Here is a 27,846-nt window from a genome sequence, read left to right as displayed (position 1 = left end):
GACAGAGGGCGCCCCAGGCCCGTCATGGCTCCACTCACGCTGGTCCCCGAAGGGGATCCCCGCGCTGGCCAGAGCTGGGCACCTGTCCCCCCGCCCAGGGACATGGGGGAGGGGGACATGCTCTGAAAGATACAGCAGGTGGCCCTGGCTGGTGTGGCTCAGTGGATATCACATCGGCCTGCGGACTGAAGGGTCCCGGGTTCGATTCCGGTCAAGGGCATGTACCTGGGTTGCGGGCACATCCCCAGTGGGAGGCGTGCAGGAGGCGGCTGATCGATGTTTCTCTCTCATCAATGTTTCTAACTCTCTATCCCTCTCCCTTCCTCTCTGTAAAAAATCAATAAAATATATATATTTTAAAAAGATACAGCAGGTGGGAGCTCTCTGCCCCAGTGCGTGTGAGCGCCCAGGGCTTCCCGTGGGTGTCTCAGCGGTTCCCCCGCAGGGACGGACGGAGCCATGTCTGGCGTGACGGCCACAGATGAGCCATCGGCAAGCGAGTGTCTTGTGTGCTGTGGCGGTCGCTGTCGTCCTAGGAGACCCCCAGACACCGGATTCTCCAGTTTCTCCAGTTTCTCCAGTTTCTCGTTTTTTGTGTGTGTTTTTTTCCCCAAAATTGATGTCAGAGAGGAAGGGAGAGGGTGAGAGAGAGAAACATCCATGATGAGAGAGAACCATGGATCAGCCGCCTCCTGCACGCCCCACCCTGGGGATGAAGCCCGCAACCCGGGCCTGTGCCCTTGACCGGAATCAAACCCGGGACCCTCCAGTCCACAGGCTGATGCTCTATCCACTGAGCCACACCGGCCAGGGCTGGAATTAAGTTGTTCTGAAGGTGGGTTTGGACCCGACGCCAAAGCCCTTGCCTGCAGCACCGTCTGGGAGGAATTCTCAAACATCTGGGGTAGAAGGAAGCATCGCACACGGGGGCTGGGGGGTGGGGAGGGGGGTTACTGCTTTACAAAAACCAGGTAACGTGCGTCCTGACCTGTTTTGAGAGGCTGTGGAGACGGGCATCCCTGCCACCTCCCCAGGCCTCCTCGCAGGGCACGTCCCCCGGACGCCGTGCTGTTCTGAGGGTGACGTTGTTGGCACGGGAGACTGTCTCAGAAAAGGACACTTTAGACCGGGCCGGTGTGGCTCAGTGGATAGAGCGTCGGCCTTCGGACTGAAGGGTCCCGGGTATTTTTTTTTAAAAAAGGGGGGGGGATGAGCATATTTCAGCGATGGATGCTTCTGTCTCTTCCTCATAATTAAATGGTGAGCGCACAGCTCTGGCCACGGCCGGGAGGGTGTGGCTGGCCGAGAACGTGCCCACAGGCCGCCCTTCCTGGCAGTGTTTGTGTCCTCTGCCCGACAGCCCTGTTTACCCACCTGCTTCCCTGCAGGTCGGCCCCTCCGCTCCCCCCAGCGCGGCTCTCCCGTCTGTGAGGCTGTCTCCGTCCGCTCAGACCCCCTCCTCCTGCAGCTCACATGCCCCTGAGTGCCCTTGGCCGCTCGCCTCTGTCCTGGGACGGAAGGTATTTCCACCCGGAACTGGAGCCCTGGAATATTTACACCAGGGACTTCCCTGTTGGGGGCCCTGGGCCAAGCTCGCTTCCTCCGAGGGGACGTGGACGCCCCCCCCCCCCCCCGGGACAGAATCAAGGCCGGTCCCCTGAACAGGATGCGGCGTGTCTGCGAGGGGCCCCAGAGCCCGCTGTGCAGTCGGCACAGAAAGCCTTCCGTCGAAGGAAAGCGAACAGGTCGTGTTCTACCTCCTCGGGGTGACGGGGCGTTCCCCCGGGGCGATCACACAGGGCACATCCTCCAGGCTGAGGGGGAACCGATGGCCGCGTTCTAAATGCTTTGTATTTTGTATTTTTTAAAACTTTTTATTGATTTCAGAGAGGAGGGGAGAGGGGGTGAGAGAGACATCCATATGTATAAAAGTCTAAGCGACCGTTCGACCGGTAGCCATGACGCGCACTGGCCACCAGGGGGCAGACGCTCAACGCACAGGCATGGAAACAGGGAACAGCCTGATGAATCTCAGGGGGGATGGGGGAGGGGGGAGGGCGGGAAGAGATTAACCAAAGATCTTCTATGCATCCTAGAGGCCCTGCACCAGTGGGGTCCCTCGGCCTGGCCTGTGGGGATCGGGCCGAAACCCGCTCTCTGACATCCCCCGAGGGGTCCCGGATTGCGAGAGGGCGCAGGCCAGGCCGAGGGACCCCACCAGTGCACGAATCTGTGTACCGGGCCTCTAGTCAATAATGAGAGAGAATCATGGATCAGCTGCCTCCTGCACGCCCCCTAACCAGGCATGGGCCCCGACCGGGAATCGAACCCTGACCTCCTGGTTCCTAGGTGGATGCCCAACCCGGGCGCCACGCCGGGACCGTTCCAGTGCACGGGACGACCCTCGACCCTCCAAGCCACGGAGCCGTCTGTTTTTAATATCAGAAATACAGACGGGATTACCACAGCGTCTACATCCAGGGAAACGCAGAGAGCGAGGTGACCATAACATCGTAGAGCGAAATGCATGCAGTTAATGGTTCAGAATAAAAATGTCCGGTCACTGTTGCTGCAAAATGGCGTAGAAGGTGGCGCGTCCGTGGCGTGTCCCGAGGGTCGAGGTAACGCCTGCTTTTGCCGGGTTCACGTTCATTTTAAGCCGAAGCGTACGATGGGGGTCCCATGCGTGTAAGATACTGTGGTTTTCTTTATTTTTTTACTAGAGGCCCGGTGCATGAAATTCGTGCACTGTGCGAAGGGGTGGGGGTGGGGGGCGGGGGGGGGTGACGGTTCCCTCAGCCCAGCCTGCACCTTCTGCTATCCAGGACCCCTCGGGGGATGCCGGACTGCCGGTTTGACAGTCGGACATCCCTCTCACAATCCTGGACCGCTGGCTCCTAACCGCTCACATGCCTGCCTGCCTGGTGGCCCCTAACTACCCCCCTGCCAGCCTGATCGCTCCTTACTGCTCCCCCTTCCAACCTGGTTGCCCCTCACTGCTCCCCGTGCTGGCCTGATCACCCCCAACTGTCCCCCTTCCCCCTACTGGCCTGGTTGCCCCTCACTGCCCCCCCTGCCGACCTGGTTGCCCCACGCAGCCTGTTTGGTCATCTGGTTGTTTAAGTCGTCACAGCCCCTGGCTTTTTATACATTAGCATTGATCTCAGAGAGGAAGGGACAGGGAGAGAGAGAAACATCCTCGATGAGAGAGAATCACGGACCGGCCGCCTCCTGCACGCCCCCCACTGGGGATGGAGCCCCCAACCCGGGCCTGTGCCCTGACCGGGAATCGAACCCTGACCTCCTGGTTCGTAGGTCGACGCTCAGCCACGGAGCCAGCCGGCCGGGCAGACACGTGGCTCCGGCCTCTCTCCCGGCCACTCCTCGCTCACGGCGCGCACTCTGGCCCCGCAGGTACGGCGTGAGCCCCGAGAACATCGTCCTGTACGGGCAGAGCATCGGCACCGTGCCCACCGTGGACCTGGCCTCCCGGCACGCGTGCGCCGCCGTCATCCTGCACTCGCCGCTCATGTCCGGCCTGCGCGTGGCCTTTCCCGACACCCGGAAGACGTACTGCTTCGACGTGTTCCCCAGGTAAGCCCGCCCGCCCGCCGCCCGCCCGCGTGGCCGGTGCCCGGGGCGCCCCACGCCCCCATCCCGGCCCGACGCCCCCGGTAACTGTGGGCCGGTGATAAGTCCTCACGGTCGTCCGTCACCGCCCCCAGTCCCGGCGCCTTCGGGGACACGGGGTGACCGGACACGCCCGCCGGGGGAGGGAGGGAACTCGGGGCTCAGAGTTCGTGCACCGGGGGAGCGTGGGCCGCTGACTCGCCGAGAGCCACGTGCAGAGGGCGTGACGGGCGCTTAGCGTGGGGCGCACACGCCAGGCAGACTGCAAGCGCCCGCAAGTTTGCTTCTTGCTGTTGTGGATCCTCACCCCAGGGAACTTTTCCATGGATCGATTTTTATTTGTATTCATTTATTTTAAATATATTTTTTATTGATTTTTTTTTACAGAGAGGAAGGGAGAAGGATAGAGAGTTAGAAACATCGATGATGAGAGAGAAACATCGATCAGCTGCCTCCTGCACACCCCCACTGGGGATGTGCCTGCAACCAAGGTCCATGCCCTTGGCCGGAATCGAACCCGGGACCCTTCAGTCCGCAGGCCGACGCTCTATCCACTGAGCCACACCGGTCAGGGCATGGATTGCTTTTTAGAGAGAGAGGAAGGGACGGGGGAGAGACAGAGAGAGAAACACGGATGCGAGGGACACGTCCACGGGTTGCCTCCTGCAGGCGCCCCAACCAGGGCCGGGGAGCAAGCCCGCCTGTCACCAGGTCCGCGCCCTTGATCAGATTCGAACCCGGGACCCTTCCATCTGAGGGCTGGCCTGCTCAGCACTGAGCACGCCCATGAGGGACTTTTATAAATCCTCACCTGAGGACGTGTTCATGGATATTGAGGGAACAGGAAAGAGAGAGAGAGCAAGAGAGGAACGCTGATGTGAGAAGAAACATCCATCGCTTGCCTCCCGCATGCTCCCCGGCCCGGGATCGAACCCTGCACCCCGGCGTGTGCCCCGACCGGCAATCGAACTGTCACCTGGTTCACAGGTCGACGCTCACCACTGAGCAACACCGGCCGGACTTTGAGGATTTTGAGGGTCCTTCTGCAGTTGCTGGGGGTGAACTGTGGCCATGTGATTGTGCATGACACGGCCTGTGCTGTTACTAGGAGGGACACGGGCACCCCCGGGGTGAGCCAGTTCAGGGCCGCGTGTGTCGGGACCCGGTGAATTCCGTGCCCCGGGAGCGCCCGGCGCTGCCCACTCCAGGGCTGCGGCCGGGAATGCCAAGTGGCCGACGGGCGCCTCCCGGGCGGCCTGGTTGGCGCTGAATTGGCAACGAGAGGCCGGCCAGTGGCTGCAAGGGAGGTGCTGGGCGTGCGTTGCCCTGGCAACAGAGGGAACAGCCTTTCTGAACGACTCTTCAGCTCACTCCTTAACGGTCAAGCAGCCGCCAGTGTTTGCTGGAGGGTGGAGGGTGCGGGCATTGGGCTAAACGCGGCCTGGGGGGCCCGGCCGGCGGGGCTCAGGGGCCGACGTCGACCTTGACCTGTGAACCAGGAGGTCACGGTTCCATTCCCGGCCAGGGCGCACGTCTCTCTCGCATCGATGTCTCTCTCTTCTCTCTCCGTCTCTCTTCCACTCTCTAAAAATCCATGGGAACGTATCCTCCAGCGAAGATTAAAAACATAATAAAGAAAGAAATGAAAAACGAAGATCTCTTAAAGGAGGGTCCCTTCCCATGTTCTTTTTTCAAAAAAAATCTTTATTTTTGCCCCTGGCTGGTGTGGCTCAGTGGGTAGAGCGTCGGCCTGCGGATTGAAGGGTCCCGGGTTCGATTCCCGGTCAGGGCACAGGCCCGGGTTCGGGCTCGATCCCCAGTGGGGGGCATGCAGCAGGCAGCCCGTCCATGGTTCTCTGTCATCATGGATGTTTCTCTCTCCCTCTCCCTCTTCCTCTCTGACATCAATAAAAATACATATTTAAAAAATCTTTATTTTGAAATGATTACATATGTCCCCCCGTTTTTTTTCTACTGACCCCTTCTAGCCTGCCCACACTCCCTCCTTTTAAAAAACAATTTTTACTTATTGGTTTTAGAGAGAGAGGAAGGGGGAGAGAGAAACGTCGATCAGCCGCCTCCTGCACGCCCCCTGCCCACTGGGGATGTGCCCGCAACCCAGGTCCATGCCCCTGACCGGAATCGAACCCGGGACCCTTCGGTCCGCAGGCCGGCGCGCTACCCACTGAGCCACACCGGCCGGGCTATAAACACGGCTCTTCACCTGCGAGGCTGCGGCCGCCGCGGCGGCTCAGATCTTGGCCGGGGACTCGGCCGGGCGAGGCTCTGCCGTCCTCCGGGCGCCTGTCCGCCCCGCTCCCCGCGCCGCCCATCACGGCCGGGGGGCCGGGCCCTGTTCGCCGGCGGAGGGGTGCGTGTGACGTCACGCCCGCGCTGTCCCCGCGGCCCCTCCTGCTGCACAGGCGACCTTTCTCCTCGCCCGCGCCCCGCGCCCCACGCCCCGCGAGGTGCCCTGTGCCAAGGGCGAAGGCTCCCGGCTCTGGTCACTGTTTAACCCTGTGCGCCATCGCCCCGAAGAGAAAGGTCCCGGCCGGCCGGTGTGGCTCAGCGGATAGAGCGCCGGCCTGCGGACCGAAGGGTCCCGGGTTCAATTCCGGCCAAGGGCATGGACCTGGGTTGCGGGCACATCCCCAGTGGGGGGTGTGCAGGAGGCGGCTGATCGGTGTTTCTCTCTCATCGATGTTTGTAACTCTCTGCCCCTCTCCCTTCCCCTCTGTGAAAAATCAATAAAATATAAAAAAAAAAAAAAAGAAAGAAAGAAAGGTCCCTAGGACGCCCAGGTCAGTGGTTGGGCGTCGACCTAGGAACTAGGAGGTCAGGGTTCGATTCCCGCCCAGGGCACAGGCCCGGGTGGCGGGCTCCATCCCCAGTGGGGGGCGTGCAGGAGGCGGCCGGTCCGTGATTCTCTCTCATCATGGATGTTTCTCTCTCTCTCTCTCTCTCTCTCTCTCTCTCTCTCTCTCTCTCCCTTCCTCTCTGACATCAATAAAAAGTACCTTAAAATTAAGAATTTCTAGAGCAGTGGTTCTCAACCTTCCTAAGGCCGCGACCCTTTAGTACAGTTCCTCCTGTTGTGGGGACCCCAACCATAGAATTATTTCCGTGGCTACCTCATCGCTGTCATGTGGCTGCTGTGATGGGTCGTCATGGAGATACCTGATATGCAGGGTGTAAAGGGCGTCCCAACATTCACGCAGGATTTGCATTCTGGGTGAGCATTAACAACGACAACAAATAAAAGCCCGATTTGACTTGGCTGATTGGATCAGATTCTCATATCTGCTGCCCTTGGATGCCAATCCCTTCCATTGGATCAGCATCACCAAGGACCAATGATGGCCCAGGAGCAGGGACAAGGGAGACCCATGAGGACCGCGGCTTTGCGTCCGTGCCAGCAAAGCCGGGGAGGCCATGGACCCGATGTGCTATTCCACACATAACCCTAGACTGTCTACTTTAGGAATCAATAAACAATTTATAGTTTTTAATTATAAACCTGTGTTTGCTATCAAAATTACTTCTTGCGTGAATTTGGGGACACCCTTTATTTTCATGGTTACAAATTGAACATCATGAAAGCGTCGCGATCCATCACAAAAACAATCTGTCATTATAGATGTGTTTTCCGATGGTCTTAGGCGACCCCTGCGAAAGGGTCGTGCGACCCCCAGGTTGAGAACCGCTGTCCTGGAAAAAGAGGAGGAGGAGGGGGAGGTGTGGGATGTCGTCTGTGAGCTTCACTCACGAGTCCTTTCCCCCCCCCCGACCCCCTCTTCTCTCTGCAGCATCGACAAGATTTCCAAGGTCACCTCCCCGGTGCTGGTCATTCACGGGACGGAGGACGAGGTCATCGACTTCTCGCACGGCCTGGCCATGTACGAGCGCTGCCCGCGGGCCGTGGAGCCCCTGTGGGTGGAGGGCGCCGGCCACAATGACATAGAGCTTTACGCACAATACCTGGAAAGACTAAAACAGTTCATCTCCCACGAACTCCCCAACTCCTGAGGGCGCCCCGGGTTCTTACCTCAGTGACAGCGAACTCCGGGCCCTCTGTTCCCGCACACGCTCTCCCCGGGTGGCGGCCACGGCCACGGCCACGGCCCGGACGCCAGCGTTCTCACTGTTCTCACCCGAGAGCCGGGAGGCCTCGGCCGCGTAGCTAGAGAATTTCTGCTGATTCACACCACCTCCGACTCGGACCTGCTGTGGGCTCCCAGCTCCGTGACCTTGTGGGGGGTCGGGAAGGAGGGCTGGGGGGCGGACGACGGGTTCTCGTGCTGTGTGAGGATCCTCCCAGCTGCGTGGCTTCCTTACCCATCACTTGGGGTTCATTTGAGCAGGACCCCCCTCTCCACTCTCCCCCATGTCCTCCACATTCACGGGTGAAGCTGTGATAGAGCAACTGAAACACTGGTGACTAAAATTCCTTAACCTTTTTCCTTTCCTTTCTTTTATTTTTTAATTTTTTGGTTAATCCTCGCCCGAAGCTATTTTTCCATTGATCTTTTTGAGCGGTGGTTGGTTCTCAGCCTGTGGGTCGAGACCCCTTTGGGGGTCGAACGGCCCTTTCGCAGGGGTTGCCTAAGACCCCCGGAAAACACATAGATAATTACAGATTGTTTCTGTGATGAATCACTATGCTTTTATTATGTTTAATGTGTAACAATGAAAATCCATCCTGCATATCAGGTATTTACATGATGATTCATCACAGCAGCAACATGACAGCGATGAAGCAGCCACGAAGATAATGTGATGGTTGGGGGTCCCCACAGCATGAGGAGCCGCATTAAAGGGTCGCGGTGTTAGGAAGGTTGAGAACCACTGTTTTAGAGAGAGTGGAAGAGAGAGAGAGAAAGAGAGAGACCCATCGATGGGCTGCCTCCTGCACGAGCCCCTGACCAGGGCCCGGGCCGGGGAGGAGCCTGCCACCGAGGTCCGTGCCCTTGACCGGAATCGAACCCGGGACCCTTCGGTCCGCAGGCCGACGCTCTGTCCACTGAGCCACACCGGCCGGGGCCCTTAACTTTGGTTACCATGCCGGCCTTTTCCCCAAAACAGATCATGGGAAGGGTATCTACTGGACCTCCCTGACCAGCTTCAGCAACTAGAACCATGGGGCCATCACGGGAATGTCCTTAAACAAAAAGAAACTGGTGTTTTTTTGTTTTTTGTTTTTTTTCTCTCAAGTTTCCATTTATTACTCCGTCCACAGAGTTTTCCTGCGTTGATGGTCGGGTTTGTCCTCTAACCAGAGCCCGGCCGGCCCTTTCCTCCCGGCGAACCCTCCCCGTAAGCTTTTTACGAAGTCCCGTCCGTATTTGCCATGACCTTGTGCATAGATCCCTGATGGGTCCTGGCCCCCGCCCCCACCCCCCGTCAGGATCCATCAATGAACTGCAGATTCCGAGTTTGTAATGTACACGATTGAGTACGTTTTGTTAATACGTTTTTATTCCTAGGTTTTGCTATTAAAAACAAATTTTTATACCATTTCCAAGACAAAAAAGGAAAAAACAAGAAAGGAAGAAAAAGCAAACGGCCCGTGGACGCGTGGAAGAACTGATGTCCGTGAAATTCCACAAAACGCACCTTCTCAGTGTCGCGGGGACGTGGGTTTGGACACTGGAGATGCGTCTCCCACGCGTCCGACACGGGGGATGCTTAACGTTGCTGCGCTGCTCGTCTTGGTAGGGGGTTTGGGTTGGGGTTTGGGTTTGGGTTTGGAGGGGTTTTGTTTTCATTTCTTTTCTCTTTTTTTTCCTCCTCAAATTTAAAAGCCTTAAATGTACTGTCAGCCTCAGACCGTTGTCAGGCGGGACCGCGTGCTGTGGCTCGGACGCCGCGGAATAAAGGATGCATGGATCGGAGCCGGGGCCCGTGGCTGTGTCTTCCTTCCCCCCCCTGAGAAAGGAACGATGAGCCGCGCGTTCTGGTTCGGTTTCGGAGGAATCCCCTGGGGCTCATGCACTTCGCTCCCTTTGTCAGGGGACGGACGGGCTTTCGTCGGGTAGAACTTAGAAGACTTTGGGGAGAAGCTCAGAGAGAAAAGGCGTAGCAGGGCCGGGGCCGGCGTGGCTCAGGGGTGGGGCATCAACCTAGGAACCAGGAGGTTGCAGTTTGATTCCCCATCAGGGCACAGGCCCGGGTTGCGGGCTCCAGCCCCCGTGGCGGGGGGCGTGTGGGAGGCAGCCGATGCCTGATTCTCTCTCATCATGGATGTTTCTGTCCCCCTCCCTCTCCCTTCCTCTCTGAAATAAAAACAAAACAAAAAAAACCTCTTACACACACACACACACACACACACACACACACACACACACACACCACACACACAAGTTGCTGGCCTGGTTGCCCCTAACCACCTCTGCCTCAGCCCCTGCCACCATGGCTGTGTCTGGAAGGACGTCCGGAAGACGTCTGGTCTAATTAGCATATAACTAAGCATAGCTGCTTAGTAAAAAAATAGCCTAACCTAGTGACAAACTGAGGGGGGGGACATTGTAAAGCATATGGCAGATGAAGTAAAAATAAACTTCACTAGAGGCCCGGTGCACGAATTCTTGCACAGGTGGTGGTGGTGGGGTCCAGGCGACCCGCCCCGATTGGGGCTGATCAGGCCGGGCCAGCCGGGGGGAGTGGCCGCCCGAGGTTGACTGGCCAGCCCCGCCCCCTGGTCAAACTCCGGGTCTAACTCTGGGTCAGGGGACAATTTGCCTATCAGCCTTTTATTATATAGGATAACGGAGCCATGAGGCCAAGGAGCACAGGACAGGGAGGGACTGTTCATAGTACATCCTTGTCCGTCATCATCACACAGAACTAGTCACGGGAGCATATCAGGGACCTAGAGAGGCAAGTAATGCAACTGCATTTCGCAGGACAGAGTCGGCAAAGATAGTTATTTGAGGGAGTTTGTTTAATATTTGAAGAGGTGACTGCCCAGCATCAGCACTTTCAGACTGAAGCAAACCATCAAGTGAATACATATCCGACGTAATAAAAGGCTAATAGGCACCTTGTCCCCTTGACTGGGAGTTTGAGCAGGGGGTGGAGCCGGCCGGCCAACTGCCTGCAGCCCTTCCCCCAGCCCCATTGGCGCCCCCCCTCCCCCTGCATCAGGGCGGGCTGGCTGGACCCCACATGTGCACGAATTCATGCACCGGGCCTCTAGTATCAAATACAGCAGGTCCTCGCGTTACGTCGGGGATCCGTTCCACGGCGGGACATAACGCGATTTTCGCCGTACGTCGGAACCCACGTGCATAAGCACCTACGTCACATGGAGCGCTGACACAGCTGCCATGAACGGAAAACAGTAAAAAAAATGTAAAAGATAACAATTCCTGACCTTTCCTTGTGGTAAATAAATAATAAAAAGCATAAAGCATATAGGTACATATGTCGAAATGACAGAACTTTTTTAAAAAAAATACATTTTATTGATTTTTTACAGAGAGGAAGGGAGAGGGATAGAGTTAGAAACATCGATGACAGAGAAACATCGATCAGCTGCCTTCTGCACGTCCCCCACTGGGGATGTGCCCGCAACCCAGGTACATGCCCTTGACCGGAATCGAACCCGGGACCCTGCAGTCCGCAGGCCGACGCTCTATCCACTGAGCCACACCGGCCAGGGCTCTTTCTCTTTTTAAAAGATCTTTTATGGCTTTTAGAGAGAGAGGAAGGGAGGGGGAGAGAGAGAGAGAGACATGGACCTGCTGCCCCCTGCATGAGCCACACCGGCCAGGCCAGATAAATGCTAACCTTGCACGCCAGACGGGGACAAACTTTGTAAAGCACCTTGGAATCCAAAGCCTTATCTAGTGATGTGGCTGCCAGGAATTTCTCCCTGGAAAACACCATTGACAAAATAACATTGTCATCTGATCACTGGGGCAACCAAATCTCACCCCCCTTCCTCCTGCCTCTGCCCACATCCAGACCCAGACCCAGAGCCAGCTGTGCAGCAACAGGCTACCCAACGCGCCTCTCTGTGCCCGGGGCGTCCTCGTCTGGTCAAGCAGTCTTGTTTACTTTTGTTTTTATTTTTTATCCATTTCAGAGAAAAAGGGAGAGGGAGTGAGAGAGAGAAACATCCACGATGAGAGAGAATTGCGGATCGGCCGCCTCCTGCACACACCACACTGGGTATCGAGCCCACAACCAGGGCCTGTGCCCTGAGCGAGAATCGAACCCGGGACCCTTCAGCCCGCAGGCCGACACTCTACCCACTGAGCCACACTGGCCGGGGCGGGAATCCTCACCGCCAAGGCACGTGATGGGGGGAAAGGACGGAGACACTGGCTTTCTCGGGTACAGGGGGTTCTGGGTGAGGAGTCTTGAGATGGGAAGGCTCCCTCCCACCAGGCTCTGGGGTCGAGAAGGGCCTTCCTTCACCCCCACCCCCTGGGCTGGCTCAGCACCCTGTTCTTGCCCAAACAGAGCTGTTATCGTTGCTGCTCGAAACCGCCAAGGAATCAATGTCTAGATTTGATTTATTAAGAATTAGAGGCCCAGTGCACGACATTCGTACGGCGGAGGGGGGAGACCCTCAGCCTGGCCTGTGCCCTCTCGCAGGCCGGGAGCCCGCTGCCCTCGCCAGCCCTGAGCCCGGCTTCTGGCTGAGCGTCTGCCCTCTGGTGGTCAGTGTACGTCATAGCGACCGGTTGTTCCACCGATAGGTCAATTTGCATATTAGCCTTTTATTATAAAGGGTGTTCAAGTTGCGCCCGGCCGGCATGGCTCAGTGGTTGAGCATCGACCTATGACCCAGGAGGTCACAGTTCGATTCCCGGTCAGGGCACATGCCCGGGTTGCGGGTTCGATCCCCAGTGTGGGGCGTGCAGGAGGCTGCCGGTCCATGATTCTCTCTCCTCATTGTTGTTTCTCTCTCTCCCTCTCCCTTCCTCTCTGAAATAAACAAATAAAAACCTCTTATCCCCCCCACACACAAGCTGCTTATTAAAAATATAGCCTAACCTAGTGACAAACTGGGGGGAGGGGGACATTGTACAGCGTATGGCAGATGATGTAAAAATATACTTCACCAGAGGCCCGGTGCACGAATTCATGCACAGATGGGGTTCCAGCCGGCCCGCCCTGATCGGGGCGATCAGGCTGGGCCGTAGGAAGTAGGGTGGCTGGCCTCACCGCCAATCGGGGTGGGGGGCCAATCGGGGGCGGTGTCGGCCAGGGGGTGGGGCCACGGGCGGTTGGCCGGCCAGCCCCGCCCCCTGGTCAAACTCCCGGGTGAACTCCGGGTCAGGGGACAATTTGCCTATCAGCCTTTTATTATATAGGATAACGGAGCCATGAGGCCAACGGGCACAGGACACGAAGGGACTGTTCATAGTACATCCTTGGCCGTCATCATCACACAGAACTAGTCACGGGAGCATATCGGGGACCTAGAGATACAAGAATTTATTTGAAGGAGTTTGTTTAATATTTGAAGAGGTAATTGCCCATTATCATCACTTTCAGACTTTGCTCTCTGAAACCAATTAAAAAATATATATATTTTTAAAAAAGCTTGCCAGCCCTAGCCGGTGTGGCTCAGTGGATAGAGCGTCAGCCTGCGGACCCAAGGGTCCCGGGTTCGATTCCGGTCCAGGGCACGGACCTCGGCCGCAGGCTCCTCCCCGGCCCGGGGCCCTGGTCGGGGTGCATGCAGGAGGCGACCCATCGAGGTGTCTCTCTCACGTCGATGTTTCCCTCTGTCTCTCCCCCTCCCTTCCGCTCTCCCTAAAAATCAACGGAAAAATACCCTCGGGTGAGGATTAAGAAAGAAAAAGTAAACAAACGGTGGTTGTGAAATGTCGGGCCTGCGATTGCCCAGGAGAACAAGGGGCTCTTCACAGACACGGGCCTGCGTGTGGCGCCCGCCCGCGCCCGTCCCCGATCGCTGTCTCTTTCCGTCTCCTGGCGATTAGTCATCGGTTTGGGACACGAACCCTTTCTTTCGTGTCCGCAAATGTCTTCTCCCCCCGCCCCCCTCACCCCAGCCGGTTCCTTTTTTATTTCTGTTTTCTCTGTGACGTCTTTTGCAGAACACACCAGCTCAAGCCCTTTGTGGGTTTTGGCTTCGTTACCCCGTGAATGAGTAGATTTGAAACACATTCACTTTCTTTTTTTTTTTAAAAAAATATATATTTTATTGATTTTTTACAGAGAGGAAGGGAGAGGGATAGAGAGTCAGAAACATCAACGATGAGAGAGAAACATCGATCGGCCGCCTCCTGCACACCCCCCACCGGGGATGTGCCCGCAACCAAGGTCCATGCCCTTGACCGGAATCGAACCCGGGACCCTTCAGTCCGCAGGCCGACGCTCTATCCACTGAGCCACACCGGTCGGGGCTAAACACATTCACTTTCTTTCAAAGCCACAAGAGGAAGCAGACAGCTAGCTACACTGTCTCCCCAGTCCCCCCAAACAGGACTCCCTGGGCCCAGGACTCCAGGACACGTGGAGCAGCGATGAGTATTAACTGTCCTTCATAGAAACATGGTGCTTTATTCTCCGCTGAGAGAAAGGGAGGGAGAGAGAGAGAGAGAGAGAGAGAGAGAGAGAGAGGGAGAGAAACATCAATGATGAGAAAGAATCATGGATCGCTGCCTCCTGCACACCCCCCACAGGGATCGAGCCCACAACCCGGGCCTGTGCCCTTGCCTGGGAATCGAACCGTGACCTCCTGGTTCCTAGGTGGACGCTCAACCACGGAGCCACGCCAGCGGGCTGGATGTGTCTTATTTTTGAGGCTGAATAGTAGCCCACTGAATGGACATACCGCCTGTTGCGTATCATGCCTCTGCTGATGGGTCCTTCTGGCTGTCGTCAACGACGCTGCCGTGAGCATGGGTGCTCAGCTGTCTCCCCAGTGCCTTGCTTTCCATTCCTTTGGCCTTGTTCCCCGAAGTGGGATTGTTGGGGCAGGGCAATTTTTTGAAGAAAGCCCAGTTATTTTCCACTCTCGTCCCTGCGTACAATCTCTCCAACACTTTGCCAATGCTTGTTATTATTTTAAAAAGTGTTCTTAAATCCTCGCCTGAGGAGATGCTTATTGATGAGAGAGAGAGAGAGAGACACATCAGTGTGAGAGAGAAGCATCTATCAGTTGCCCCCTGTACGTGCCCCGACCAGGAATCGAACCCACAACATTTTGGTGTACGGGATGACACTCCAACCAACTGAGCCAGCTGGCCAGGGCTAGATTATTATCTATACTAATAAAAGGGTAATATGCTAATTAGACCGAACATCTTCCGGGCGACCTTCTGGAAGTCCTTCGGAACAAAGCCATGGTGGCGGGGCCGCGGCAGAGCCAGTTAGGGGTGATCGGGCCGGCAGGGGAGAGCAGTTAGAGGGGAATCAGGCCAGCAGGCAGGTGAGCAGTTAGGAGCCCGAGGTCCCAGATTGCGAGAGGGATGTCTGACTGCCGGTGTAGGCCCAATCCCGCAGGGGTCCTGGATTGGAGAGGCTACAGGCCGGGCTGAGGGACACCGCCCACCCTGTGCATGAATTTCATGCACCGAGCCTCTAGTCCAACAGTCGGTGAAGAGCTAATATGAGCTAATATGCTAATTAGACCGGACGGCGGAACAACCTTCCAGAACGACCTGTGGGTGGGAGGCGGGGCTGCGAGGGCCAAGCCCCTTGCACAGATTTCGTGCACTGGGCCTCTAGTGTTTCTATGAATTAATATGTTTCCCTTTCGGACCAATCGTAGCTTGCTATACACATCCCTTTGCACTTTAATTTTTCGTTTTGGTACATACATTTATCATTCTTCTTTTTTAAAAAATATAATTTATTAGAGGAAGGGAGAGGGATAGAGAGTTAAAAACATCGATGAGAGAGAAACATCGATCAGCTGCCTCCTGTACACCCCCCACTGGGGACGTGCCCGCAACCCAGGTACATGCCCTTGACCGGAATCGAACCCGGGCCCCTTCAGTCCGCAGGCCGACGCTCTATCCACTGAGCCACACCGGTCAGGGCCATCATGATTCTTTATTAAAATAACTGCATAGCATTCCCTTGCATGGATGTAGCATCATTTAATCAGCCTATGACTAGGCACGTAGGCTGTTTCCTCTTTTTTTAGTTTTCCCCTATTACAAATAGGGTTGCAACGGATAAGGCTGTCATTTCCTACATTGCGCAATACTCCTATAGGCTAAGCTATTGGGACTGGAATTCCTGAGTCAGACATTTTCGTAAATCTTGGCAGGTCGCCCTCCGCGGTGGTACCCGTTTGCACTCTTATCAGTGATGTATGAGGCGAGGATGTGTCCTGCACCCCCGCCCCCTCCCCCAGCAAAGGGGGCAGCCTCGAACTCTTGGGGTGCAGCCAGTGGGATGCGTACGTCGGTGTAGTATTAATCTGCCTCTCTCTGTGTGCAAAGCTGAGCCTCTTTGCAAAATGTTTAGGAACCCCTGGATCCCCGCTCCCGCCCCCGCATTCCAGGTGTAAGGGTTCTGTTTTAACTATAAAGGCTCCCCCGTGTGCTCACTCGTTCCCAGTGTAGACCCCTCCTGCTCACCGACTGTTGGACACTGTAGGCGTGACCTCGAGGGCCGGCCTCTGCCTTCCCGGGTGTGCAACCTGGGGAGAAGGATTTTGAGCTAAACATCCAACTATTTTAAAAATATATATTATTATTGCTTTCAGAGAGGAAGGGAGAGGAAGAGAGAGAGAAACATCCATGATGAGAGAGAATCATGGATCGGCCGCCTCCTGCACGCCCCGCACTGGGGATGGAGCCCGCAACCCGGGCCTGTGCCCTGACCGGGAATTGAACCCTGACCTCCTGGTTCCTAGGCCGACGCTCAACCACTGAGCCACGCTGGCCAGGGCTAAACATCCAACTGTTTACGGAAAACTTACATACATGTGTGCATCTGTGCATCTATAATCACATACGGCCTGTACATACATGGAAACGGACGTATACTGACATCGACAGAGCCGATCCTTGGTTAGAAGCAACTTCCCCCTTTTTCTCTATTTTTCAAGCTTTGTGTAAGGTGCGGGCATGGTGCTGCAATTCGGTGATGTCTCCTTTGTCCGTGATCTGACTTTTCAAAGTTCTTTTGCAAGGAACATGTAAGATTAAAAAAATATTCTTTTTTAGTTGCACATTATTTATTTAGTACTTTCCATTTTCACTTAGTTCAGAATATTTCTAATTTCCTTGATGATTTCTTCTTTTCTTAAATTTTTGTCTCTGTTGATGAAGGTATTACATATGTGTCCTTATCCCCCCATTGCCCCCCTCCCCCCCCCCTCATGCCCTCACCCCCCGGTGTCTGTGTCCATGGGTTAGGCTTATAGGCACGCATACAAGTCCTTTGGTTGGTCTCTCCCCCTCCCCCCACCCTCCCCTACCTTCCCTCTGAGCACGTGTGCTTTCTGCATTTAGAAAAAGGAGTCTGTGATGTGAAATCAATGTATTTTTATTGATGTCAGAGAGGAAGGGAGAGGGAGAGAGAGAGAAACATCCATGATGAGAGAGAATCACGGATCGGCTGCCTCCTGCACGCCCCCCACTGGGGATGGAGCCCACAACCCCGGGCCTGTGCCCTTGACCGGGAACCGAACCCGGGACCCTTCGGGCCTCAGGCCGACGCTCTACCCACTGAGCCACACCGCAGGGGAGGAACGTCCTTTCTCTTTGGCGATGCTGGGCTCGAAGAGGAAGATGCAGAAATCCATGTGCAGAGCTCCTGGTGGTTGGCCAGCGATCTGGGGCTTCCCGGCCCCCAACCCCAGCACCCACCGACCCCCTCCCCTCGGGAAGTGAGGCCTGGCCTCCTCGCGGGCAACCTCATCTGCCTTCAACCAGACCGGAACCTGGCCCATCCGAGGCCTGGAAACCTGGCCCCAGCTCCCAGCCTGGGAAATTCCCTTCCCAGATGCCAGCGTCAGGCTCCGTGTGCAAGGGCGACCCCTGCAGGTGGCATCGAAAACGCCGGCGACCGGGGACCCTCTTCTCCTAGGAGAGCCAGCCATCCTGGCCTGAGGTCTTGTGTGTTTGTGGGGTCCCTTCGCTCCTCACCCCACCTCTCTGTGCCCCAGGTCCCCTCAGGCGTGGCCTGACGTCTCCCTGGGAAAAAACCAGACCCCAGGCTGGGCGGACGGAGCCGGAGGCCTGGACCAGCCTTTCCCAGGTCCAGGGCAGGCTGCTGGCTGGCGGGCAGGGCTGGTTTGCCGGTCGGCCAGCAGGTAGAGAGAGGGCGGTGGCTCTGCAGCCAGGGACAGACGTGGACATGGGAATGCAGGGCGCGGGCAGCTGGGCGGGGAGCCAGGAGCCGGCGGCCGGGCTGTGGAGGGGCTGCCCAGCTGGGGAAGGGCGGGGCCAGGTCCCACCTGGACGGCTCCTGGATCTGCTCTTCGAAGAGCAAGCGTTTGGGTGGAGGGGAGTTGGCCAGGGTGGGTGCGCTGTCAGCATGCGTCCACAGGAGAATTCCCCGCCACAGCCCGTCCATCACGGGCGCTGAGTGGGGGCGCGGGGCGGCCGGGCCGAGGAATCTGGCTGCGGACACGCCGAGCCCGCCTGCAAGTCATCAGCGTTGCTCTGCTCCCCGGGGGGCACTGGCTGCAGATAAAGCGAGAGGAATGTGAGGGCCTCGGAAAAACATGACGAAGCATTTCTCAGAGCCCTTTGGGGAGTAGGCCCCACGCCTGCCCCATCCACGGCCGAGGGCAGGCCCGCGTGTGGCCCCACCGTGCCAGGCGCTGGGTGAGGCCCGTTCCAGGCTGAGCCAGGTGCTCTGCCTCCGGCGTGGCTGTGGGTTCTGGTGTGTGTGGGGGGGTGGAGGGAAGGGGGGGTCCTGTTACAGGAAGGAAAGGGGCCCTGGCCGGTGTTGCTCAGTGGATAGTCAGCCTGCGGACGGGAGGATCCGGGGTTCGATTCCCGGTCAAGGGCACATGCCCGGGTTGCAGGCTAGATGGGGATTGTAATAGGGGGCGTGCAGGAGGCAGCCGATCCATGGTTCTCTCTCATCATGGATGCTTCTCTCTCTCTAGGTCCCTCCCCCTTCCTCTCTGAAATGAATAAAATATACTTTTATTTATTTATTTTTAAAATATATTTTATTGTGGTTTTTTTTTTTTGCAGAGAGGAAGGGAGAGGGATAGAGAGTTAGAAACATCGATGAGAGAGAAACATCGATCAGCTGCCTCCTGCACACCCCCCACTGGGGATGTGCCCGCAACCAAGGTACATGCCCTTGACCGGAATCGAACCCGGGACCCTTCAGTCTGCAGGCCGATGCCCTATCCACTGAGCCACACCGGTCAGGGCATAAAATCTATTTTTAAAGGAAAGGAACCAGGGCACTTGGTTCCACTGAATTTGCTGGAAAGGAAGGCTGGGGAGGGGCCTGCCTTCTCACCCAGCTGGTTCAGGGCGGGGTCCTGGAGGGAGGGAGGGAGGGAGGGAGGGAGGGAGGGAGGGAGAACGGGCGGGCTGGCTGCCCAGGCTGTGCCAGGGGATGGAGGCTCTGCCTGCCCAGAGACATGGGCCCAGACCCCAGCAGGCGGCTCTGGCCGCCTGCAGCCCAGATGCGGCCTCAGGGAGCGGGTGCGTGAGCCCAGAAGGCAGACCGTCCTGCAGGCTCAGTTCTCCCGGGCTCGGGCTGGCTGGAAGGAGGGGAGTCGGGTGTCCTCAGGGGACTCCGGCCACACAGGTGAGGGGGCCCAGCTGCAAGCTGCAAAAAAAATAAAATGGAGGAGGGAGGAAGACCTGGTATCCACGCCCTCACTTCACAGACAACAGGCAGACCCAGAGAGGGCGAGGCGAGCGGCCGGGTGCCCCGGGGGCCTGTGCGGGCCCCTCACCAGGGGCTTTGTTTACTCTGCAAGACGTAGCGAGAGATGACACCTTTGACCCTCGAGGATGGGGTCTGTCCACACCTGGGAAGGATTCCCCCGTACTGAGCACCCACTATGCGCCGGGTCCCGCCACCGTCCCAGCCTCTTGTGAGTCCTCTCTTCAGTCCTGCGGGGGAAGCGTCACAGAACCCATTTCCCTGAGGAGGAGACTGAGGCCCAGGGAGGTCAGTATCTGACCCTTGTCCACAGCCACACGCCCCGCGTGTCTGACCCGGTTTCCATCAAAGGGCAGCCATTTGCCTCTGGGAGAGCCTGTGAGGCCACTCTTTCCTGACCAGTTAAACAAACAAACAAAAAAAGATGGCCCTGGCTGGTGTGGCCCAGTGGATAGAGCGTCGGCCTGCGGACTGAAGGGTCCCGGTTCGATTCCGGTCAAGGGCATGTACCTTGGTTGCGGGCACATCCCCAGTGGGGGGCGTGCAGGAGGCAGCTGATCGATGTTTCTCTCTCATCGATGTTTCTGACTCTCTTATCCCTCTCCCTTCCTCTCTGTGAAAAATCAATAAAATATATTTTTTAAAAAAAAGATTGTGAGGGTCTCTCTCTCCTCCGTGGCCTCCTCCTCCGGGGAGCCAGCAGCGCGCGGGGGAGTTTTCTGTCCTTGCGCCGCGACCCTCCCACCCTGGAGCCAGGACTTGCGCTCCCAGCGCCCAGCCCGCCGCTTCGAGGCCGGGGATCCAGCGCCCCCACCCGGCGGCTGCCGAGCCTTCTCCGAGCGCCTGGCTCCGGCCGGGGCGCGGGCGGGAGGGAGCCCGGGAGGGGGGCGGGCTGGTGGCGGGGCGCCTGGGCCCGGGGAGGAGCCAGCGCTCTGGCTGCCGGAGCGGCAGCTATAAAGCCGGGCGCTGGCGGCGGCGGTTGGAAACGCGAGCGCGGCGCAGCGGAGAGGTCGGTCGAGCCGAGCCCCGCGAGCCAGGAGCCAAGAGCCAGGAGCCAGGAGCCTCGGGCAGCTCGGCCAGGCCTGAACCCCGCTTCCCAGACCCGCCCCAGCTCTGCCTGCCCGCGGCCCGGAGCTCTGCGCCCCGCGGCGGCCGCCGGACGCGCCGGCCTCTGCGCTCCCCGCCGGGGAGGCGTGGCACCGCCGGGGCGGCCGACGGACCGGGAGGTAAGGGCGCCGGCGGGCGCGCAGGCTGCCCAGCCTCGGAGGGGAGCGCAGCGTGGGTGGCGGGGGGGGTAGCCGGCGGCTCCAAGCGTCAGCATCGGCTCCTGTTTGTCTGCTCCGTGCTGTCTGTCTGTCTGTCCCCGCGCACGCCCCCCCCCCCCCACCGTCCCCGTCCTCGGTGAGATTTTTTCTCTGCGGATCGATCGTGCGATCCCTTTGCCAGCGGCAGGTGCCCGGGCGCCTGTGTCCCTTGGAGCGCATCCAGCGCGGGGGGTGGGCAGACCCCGGCTTTCCAGAGAGCCCTCCCTCCTGGATGGGTCGCTGGGCTCGTACCCAGGACGGCCCTCAGCGGGGGGTTTGCGGGTGAAGCCGGCTCGCAGGGTCCCGTTGCGGAGTCTGGACGACCCGGGAGCCGCTCGCGCTGCGCACAGGGGCGCGCGCGCCTGGAGACGGGTCTGCGCTGCGCCGCCGCCGCCGCCGCCGCCGCCGGGTCTCAGCACCGGCTCCTCTCTGGCCTCCCCCCCCCCCCCCTCCTCCTCCCGGACGGCGCCAGGCTACGAGCAGGGTGGTGGGGTGGAGGCCATTGAACCGTAGAAGACACGACGGCCCCCGCGGATGTGCAGTCGGGGGCTCCAAGCTGGCATCTCTGGAGGAGGGTTCGGTGGTTCCCGGCAAGGCACGGAGGCTCCGGGAAAGGCCGGCTTAGGTCGGAAGGCCAGGCAGGGACCCGGCGGAGCGCAGGCCGGGTCTCCAGCGCGCGCGGCTCCGGGATCGAGGGCCGGAGACCTTCCGGAGCGGACGGACCCGTGGGGCGCACGTGCCCCCAAGAAAGGCGCTCCATGCGTGCGCCCAGGTGCCCAGCCGCGGACTCGCTCTCAGCGCACCTCGGCGGCCCCCGGAGCCCAACGCCACGCGCTGCCAGCTGCCGGATGTGCGGTCCCGAGTCCTGCTCCCTGCGGCCAGCGCTGCCCACAGGTGAGAACTCCCTTTGGACGGACCCTTTGAGGTGTGAGCCAGGGCCTGGCTGCCGCCCCGTCCCGGAGCTGGTGAGCCCGGAGCGACTCTCTCCGTTCCGGCGGTCGGTCTGGAGAGAGAGAGAGAGAGAGAGCGAGCGAGCCGGGGGCGGGCGGGCTGGCACACCCGGGGTGGAGGGGGAAGGAGGGGTGGGAGCCCGCGGCGACGCGTGCCCAGGCGCCGCGCCACCATGGACAGCTCCCAGGCGCTTCCTCCACGCCGGGTCCCTGGCCCTGGGTCTCCGGCAAGTCGCGCGCTTTCCTCCCAGACTCTGGGCGTGAGAGCGCAGGGCAGGGGAAGAGGGTGGGGGGGCTGGTCTGGGGGAGCCCCCGGTGCCCCGTCCCCAGGCTGGGCGAGCCACTCGGGAGGAGAGCGCGTGGCCCAGCCGGGGGTCACCCTGGCTCCTGGAGCTTCCGAGGGAGGCGGGGAGGGGAAGCCGGACTCCCCGGGACCTGGCGCCAACCGCTCCCTGTGCCTCTCCCAGGACCCTGTTCCGCTTTGAGAACACTGTTCGGTGAGCGAGGTACCGGGAGCGCATGTTAGTGTCCCAGTCCCCCGGGACGAGCCAAACAGAGCAAGTTCACGGAGAACGGGTCTGGGTGCCTTTGCCAAAGCCGCTGGGCTGTGTTCCGAGCCTGTTCGCTCCAAGGCGCTTCCCGCTCCCCGCGAGGCCCCCAGCGTCCCCTCCCGAGCCCAGCGTGGGGTGTCCCTGGCTGGTTTCCTGGCAGCACGTGGGCGCACCTGTAAGGGCGCATCTGCCGGTCCAACAAGTCCCTCCCCTGCATAGAAATGCCACCTGCTGGGGCGCTTCTGTTCTGGCACCTCCATGTACACAGCGGTGTGGATCGCCCCCCAACTTGGGGGAAAAAAATGTGAGAGATTCGGGTCCGCTGCTGCGGGTGAGGGAAGGCCGGCCGGAGGGTAAAAGCCATCGAGCTTCCCCTCTTCTCTCTTCGGCCACAGCCTGTGTGATTGTCCAACAGTCTTGTCCGCTCAGGGTCTGTGTCCTGCTGAGCTGTTCATGAGAAGGGGTACAGGGAATGCTCTGAAAGTGGTGGCCATCACAGGCGTATTTTGTATCTATTTATTTCTATACCGGAGGCCCGGTGCACGGGTTCGTGCACTGGCGGGATCCCTCGGCCTTGGCCAGACCCCAGCAGCCAGCTGACCTACCGGTGGGAGCGTCTGCCCCCCGGTGGTCAGTGCGCATCATAGCGACCGGTCGGGCGGTCCACGGAAAGGTCGGACCTTAGCACAGGATGCTTTTATTCTATAGGATGATGTCAGAGAGGAAGGGAGAGGGGGGAGAGAGAGAGAGTGACATCCATGAGGAGAGAGAATCACGGATCGGCTGCCTCCTGCACGCCCCCCCACACTGGGGATGGAGCCTGCAACCCGGGCCTGTGCCCTGACCGGGAACCGAACCCTGACCTCCTGGTTCACAGGTCGTGGCCAGCCCTCTGCTCTCGCCCCTGACCGAGCCCTTGTTTCGCAGGGATTCCGTCTCCAGCTTATTTTCACGTTTGAGAACTCGACGGAACCGATGGAGGTGCTGAAGTGGACGGCAATGCCAAAAAAAGAAGAAAAAAAGAAAAGAAAAAGAAAAAGTCGAATTCAAAGATAAATGGAGCTTTTCTTGTGAGAGGAGTCCGTCGCCTGTTTTTCCCACCTGCACCGCTCAGAGGCAAGATCAAGTAAGTCATATTTTTTTTTTTAAAAAAATATATTTTATTGATGTTTTACAGAGAGGAAGGGAGAGGGTCAGAGAGTTAGAAACATCGATGAGAGAGAAACATCCATCAGCTGCCTCCTGCACACCCCCCACTGGGGATGTGCCCGCAACCCAAGTATATGCCCTTGACCGGACTCGAACCTGGGACCCTTCAGTCCGCAGGCCGACGCTCTATCCACTGAGCCACACCGGCCAGGGCAAGTAAGTCACGTCCTCGCCGCCTCTGGTCAGATGCTCGGTGCTTTCTGAGCCTCCTCTCAGAGGCAGGCAGGGCCTCCCCAGGGGCCTCCGGGATCCGATGGGGGTGAGGTCCTCTTGGGTGTCGGTGGGGAGCGGCCCTGGGGCCCCACTGCTGGGGCCTGGGGGTTCCCTGTCCCTGGGCTGGGAGCCCCTCCGTGGTCGTCCCCAGGCGGGAAGCACGTCCTCCCTTCGCGTGGGCCTGGGCGGCTGTGAGACCCTGACAGACGCTCGCTGAGCCGGGAGCCCTGGCTGAGTGCTGGGTCCTGTTGGGTTTCAACATTCCTTCCGGGCCCGGCCGGCGTGGCTCAGTGGTTAAGCATCGGCCTAGGAACCAGGAGGTCGGGGTTCGATCCCGCTCAGGGCACAGGCCCGGGTGGCGGGCTCCTTCCCCAGTGGGGGGCGTGCAGGAGGCAGCCGGTCCATGATTCTCCCTTCCTGTCTGAAATCAATAAAAATATATTAAACAAAAGACATTGCATCCCAGCTCTTCATTTGGGTGCAAATCACCAGTAATTCCAACATCACAGACGGTCAGATGATGGCAGTGCAGTGGGCCCGTCTTACGGTGCATTCCACCCCCGGCCCAAAGTGTGTGTGTGGTGCGTGTGTGTACGTGGTGTGTGTGTGTACGTGGTGTGTGTGGTGTGTGTGTGCTGTGGTGTGTGGTGTGTGTGTGTGTGTACGTGGTGTGTGTGTGTACGTGGTGTGTGTGTGTACGTGGTGTGCTGTGTGTACGTGGTGTGTGTGTGTACGTGGTGTGTGTGTGTACGTGGTGTGTGTGTGTGTACGTGGTGTGTGTGCTGTGTGTGTGCTGTGGTGTGTGGTGTGTGTGTGTGCGTGGTGTGTGTGTGTGTACGTGGTGTGTGTGTGTACGTGGTGTGTGTGGTGTGTGTGTACGTGGTGTGTGTATGTGGTTAATGTGTTGTGTTTGCTATGTGTGGTGTGTGTGGTATGTGGTTTGTGTGTGTGCTGTGTGTGTTGTGTGTGTATGTGTGTGGGGGTGTGTATGCTGTGTGTGGTGCATGTGTGTGTGCTGTGTGTGCTGTGTCTGTATGTGTGTACGTGGTGTGTGTGGTATGTGTTGTATGGTGTGTGGTATATGTGTGTCTCATGTGCTGCATGTGTATGTGTGTGTTGCGTGTGTATGGGTGTGTGTGTGCTGTGTGTGTTGTGTCTGTATGTGTGTGTGGTATGTGTGTGGTATGTGTTGTATGTGGTATGTGTATGTGTGTGTTGTGTGTGGTATGTTGTATGCGTTGTGCGTGTTGTATGTGTGTGCGTTGTACGTGCTGTGTGTGTTGTCTGTATGTGTGTGGTATGTGTGTTGTATGTGTTGTATGTGGTATGTGTATGTGTGTGGTGTGTGTGTGGTGTGTATGTGTGTTGTGTGTGTGGTATGTGTTGTGTGTGTTGTATGTGTGTGCGTTGTACGTGGTGTGTGTGTGTTGTGTCTGTATGTCTGTGGTGTGTGTGGTATGCGTGTTGTATGTGGTGTGCGTGTTGTATGTGTGTGTGTGTTGTATGTGTGCGTTGTACGTGGTGTGTGTGTGTCTGCAGCCTCCCGTGTTGGCGCTGACTCTCTCTCTCTCTCCAGGAGCCGGCGGGAGGCTCAGCTCCCTGCACCGATGGCGGCGGAGGCCCAGGCCCAGCCCGCAGCCTCCTGGGGGCCCCGCCCGCGTGGAGGGAGCAGGAGGCCGGGCCCGGCCCCCGAAGTCCTGGCTGTCTCCTTGGGTCACCACGCAGCTCCGGCTCCGGTAGGACAATGGCTAGCGCCGGAACGCGCGCCGTGTGGGGCTGGGCGGGTGGACAGGGCTCCGCGGCCCTGGGCCTTCTGTTTGCGGCCGCCGTGGCCCCGGGACTGACGGCCAGCCGGACGGCAGGAGCGTGCGTGGGGAAGCCGGGGACGCGGGCGGTGACTCTGGGCCTTCTGTCTGCGGCTGCCGTGGCCCCGGGACCGACGGCCGGCCGGAGGGCAGGAGCGTGCGTGGGGAAGCCGGGGACGCGGGCGGTGACTCCGGGATGCCCAGCCCCCGCCCGAGTGACCGTCCCCCCGGATGGCGTGGGCCGAGCACAGTTCCGTGTTGCGTGTTGCGTGTTGCTCGGGCAGCTGCGGCTCAGGCGGGCGGCGCGGGCCCAGGGGCTGGGCTCCTGCGAGGACGGGGGTCGTGGTGAGGGGTCGCCGTTTCCGCGGGCTTCGTGGCTCTCTCCTGGCGATGTGCCCGCCAGGCGGGGGTCTGGCCAGGTCCGGGGGCCGGAGGGGGACTCCCGGCGCCCACTGCCTTCCCGCGGCTCTGCCAGATGTGCCGCCAGGTGTGCCACGGAGCCCTGAGCACCCTTCCTGGGCGCCCGGCCCCAGGGACTTGGTTAAGCTGGGAGCGACTCTGCTGGTTACCATGGTGGCTCCTGTTCATCTCCGCGCCCCTGTAGCCCCCCACACCCTCCCTCTCTCCTCTGTCTGTGCTCGAACCCGGCTCTGCACAAGGAAGGCTGCCCCCAGAGAAATGTCACCAAAATGCATTTGCCCCCTGGCGCCCAGCGACCCCCCCCCGCCCCCCCAGCGAGGGGAGCCGCCCCTCTTCTGCCCTGTGACCCTCCAGGGCCGGCTCTGGCTCCTCTGGGCCCAGGAACGCCGTGCCCCCTCCTTCCAGGGGACTGAGCCGGGCGCCTCCCTCCGGCTCCCTCCCAGCAGGTCTCCCCCTCCCGGCCGCCCCGACAGGCCGGCTCCTGGCCCGGGAAACAGCGAGGCCTTATCTCTGGATCTCCTGCCGGGGCAGCCGCCTGGCAGCGTCCATACCACTCGGGTTTCAAGAGCTCTGACCGGACAGCTGCTAGGAAAGCCGGTGCCGTCTTCCTCGCAGCTGTGCGCCCAGAGCCGAGCCCCAGGCAGTTCCCGCTCCAGGGAGGGCGGCGAGGAGCCGGTCCCCCCCATGTGAAGCGTCTACGCCAGGGCCCTGCCTCAGGGGGCACAGGGGGTGCAGGGGGTGCAGGGGGTGCAGGCTTCCCCGGGGCCGGCTGTCCTGGGTCCCAGGAGCTTGTCGACCTGCAGGTCCTGATGGGCAGGTCTGGGGCGGGGCCTGGGCGCCTGCCTGGCGAACGAGGTCCCAGGTGAGGCTGCCCATGGCCACTGGCTCTCTGTGATTCTGAGTCAGCTCTTGGCGTAGCGTCTGATTGTCCGCGTGGATGGGGCCCGTGGGCCTGTGTCCTCCCAGCGACCTCCTCACGACCTTCAAATTCTTGGAGACGGTGGTGGCTCGTCAGCTGCCTCATCAGCTCACTAAGAACCTGGGGCCCCTTGAGTCTCCCCCCTCCCCCCATATTTTACTGATTTTTTACAGAGAGGAAGGGGGAGGGATAGAGTTAGAAACATCGATGAGAGAGAAACATTGATCAGCTGCCTCCTGCACACCCCCCACTGGGGATGGAGCCCACAACCCAGGGACATGCCCTTGACCGGAATCGAACCCGGGACCCTTCAGCCTGCAGGCCGACGCTCTATCCACTGGGCCACACCGGCCAGGGCTGGACCCGGCATCTTTTAATTGCACGACCACCGTGGGATGGCGGTTTAGCTCTGCCCGGCCCAGGCACGCGGCCGGCGCTAAGAGGTCACTTGAATGGGAAGCTCATGTCTCTCCCTCCCTCCCCACCCCCGCCCCCCGCCCCGTCCCCGTGGCATCCCTGTGGCCGCCCGTCACAGAGGCCTTGGCTGAGCCCCAGGGGCAGGTGGTGTCCGGAGAGACGCGGGCCCCGGTGCTTGGCATGGTCTGTGTTAGGCACCCAGGAGACAGTGTTGGGGGAACGGTGCCCGCCCTGCAGAGCGAGCCGTCTAGCGTGGGGGACGGACGTCCGTGTGACGGGGGCCAGGGCGGGTGGCTCAGGCGGGGCCGGCCGGGGGGGGGGGTGGCGAGGGGGAGCTGAGGTCATTCTAGGAGCTGCCCCGAGAAGGGGCCGGAGGTGATGGGGGAAGATCAGCCCCGACAGGGATTCTCAGCTGAGGCTCAGGTAGGAAGTGGGTGCAGGAGGCGTTTCACACCGAGAAACCAGGGGAAAGTTCTAGAAGCCCCGACAGGTCCCAGCCTCTCACCCCCTGTCGGCTCCCAGGTGTAGAAGGCTCCTCACCTGCCTCAGGTGCGTAGCTCCCGTACCTGCCCAGGCCTTGACCCTGGGCCTCGCCTCGCAGGAGAGAGAGCCCTTCTGAGCAGCTGGAGG

At 59.4% G+C, this 27,846-nt stretch overlaps 1 protein-coding gene and 1 long non-coding RNA gene across 5 annotated transcripts in view; both read left to right on the top strand.

Moving 5' to 3' along the window:
* ABHD17C (abhydrolase domain containing 17C, depalmitoylase) overlaps positions 1 to 9,521 on the top strand; it is a 33,312-nt gene extending 23,791 nt beyond the window's left edge. Inside the window, exons 2-3 of one of the 4 annotated variants that reach the window (XM_036355472.1) lie at positions 3,415 to 3,594; positions 9,153 to 9,521. In XM_036355472.1, coding sequence (XP_036211365.1) covers positions 3,415 to 3,594; positions 9,153 to 9,345 — 373 coding nt within the window. In that variant the 3' untranslated portion in view covers positions 9,346 to 9,521. Of the gene's footprint in view, positions 1 to 3,414; positions 3,595 to 4,017; positions 4,067 to 7,436; positions 8,065 to 9,152 lie in introns of those variants that run through there. The other 3 variants (XM_036355471.1, XM_036355475.1, XM_036355474.1) reach the window with 3 other exon arrangements.
* An 11,394-nt stretch (positions 9,522 to 20,915) lies between these two features.
* Positions 20,916 to 25,382, top strand: LOC118679117. Its single transcript, XR_004975126.1, has 3 exons — positions 20,916 to 21,626; positions 23,161 to 23,359; positions 25,232 to 25,382. It is a non-coding gene; the product is annotated as an uncharacterized LOC118679117 (long non-coding RNA).
* The last annotated feature ends 2,464 nt before the right edge of the window (positions 25,383 to 27,846 follow it).

The sequence above is a fragment of the Myotis myotis genome, unplaced genomic scaffold, assembly GCF_014108235.1.
Source record: "Myotis myotis isolate mMyoMyo1 unplaced genomic scaffold, mMyoMyo1.p scaffold_m19_p_22, whole genome shotgun sequence".
NCBI classification, from domain to species: Eukaryota; Metazoa; Chordata; class Mammalia; order Chiroptera; family Vespertilionidae; genus Myotis; species Myotis myotis.
The sequence above is the reverse complement of the archived record's forward strand: the minus strand, read 5'-3'. Positions and strand labels throughout refer to the sequence as shown.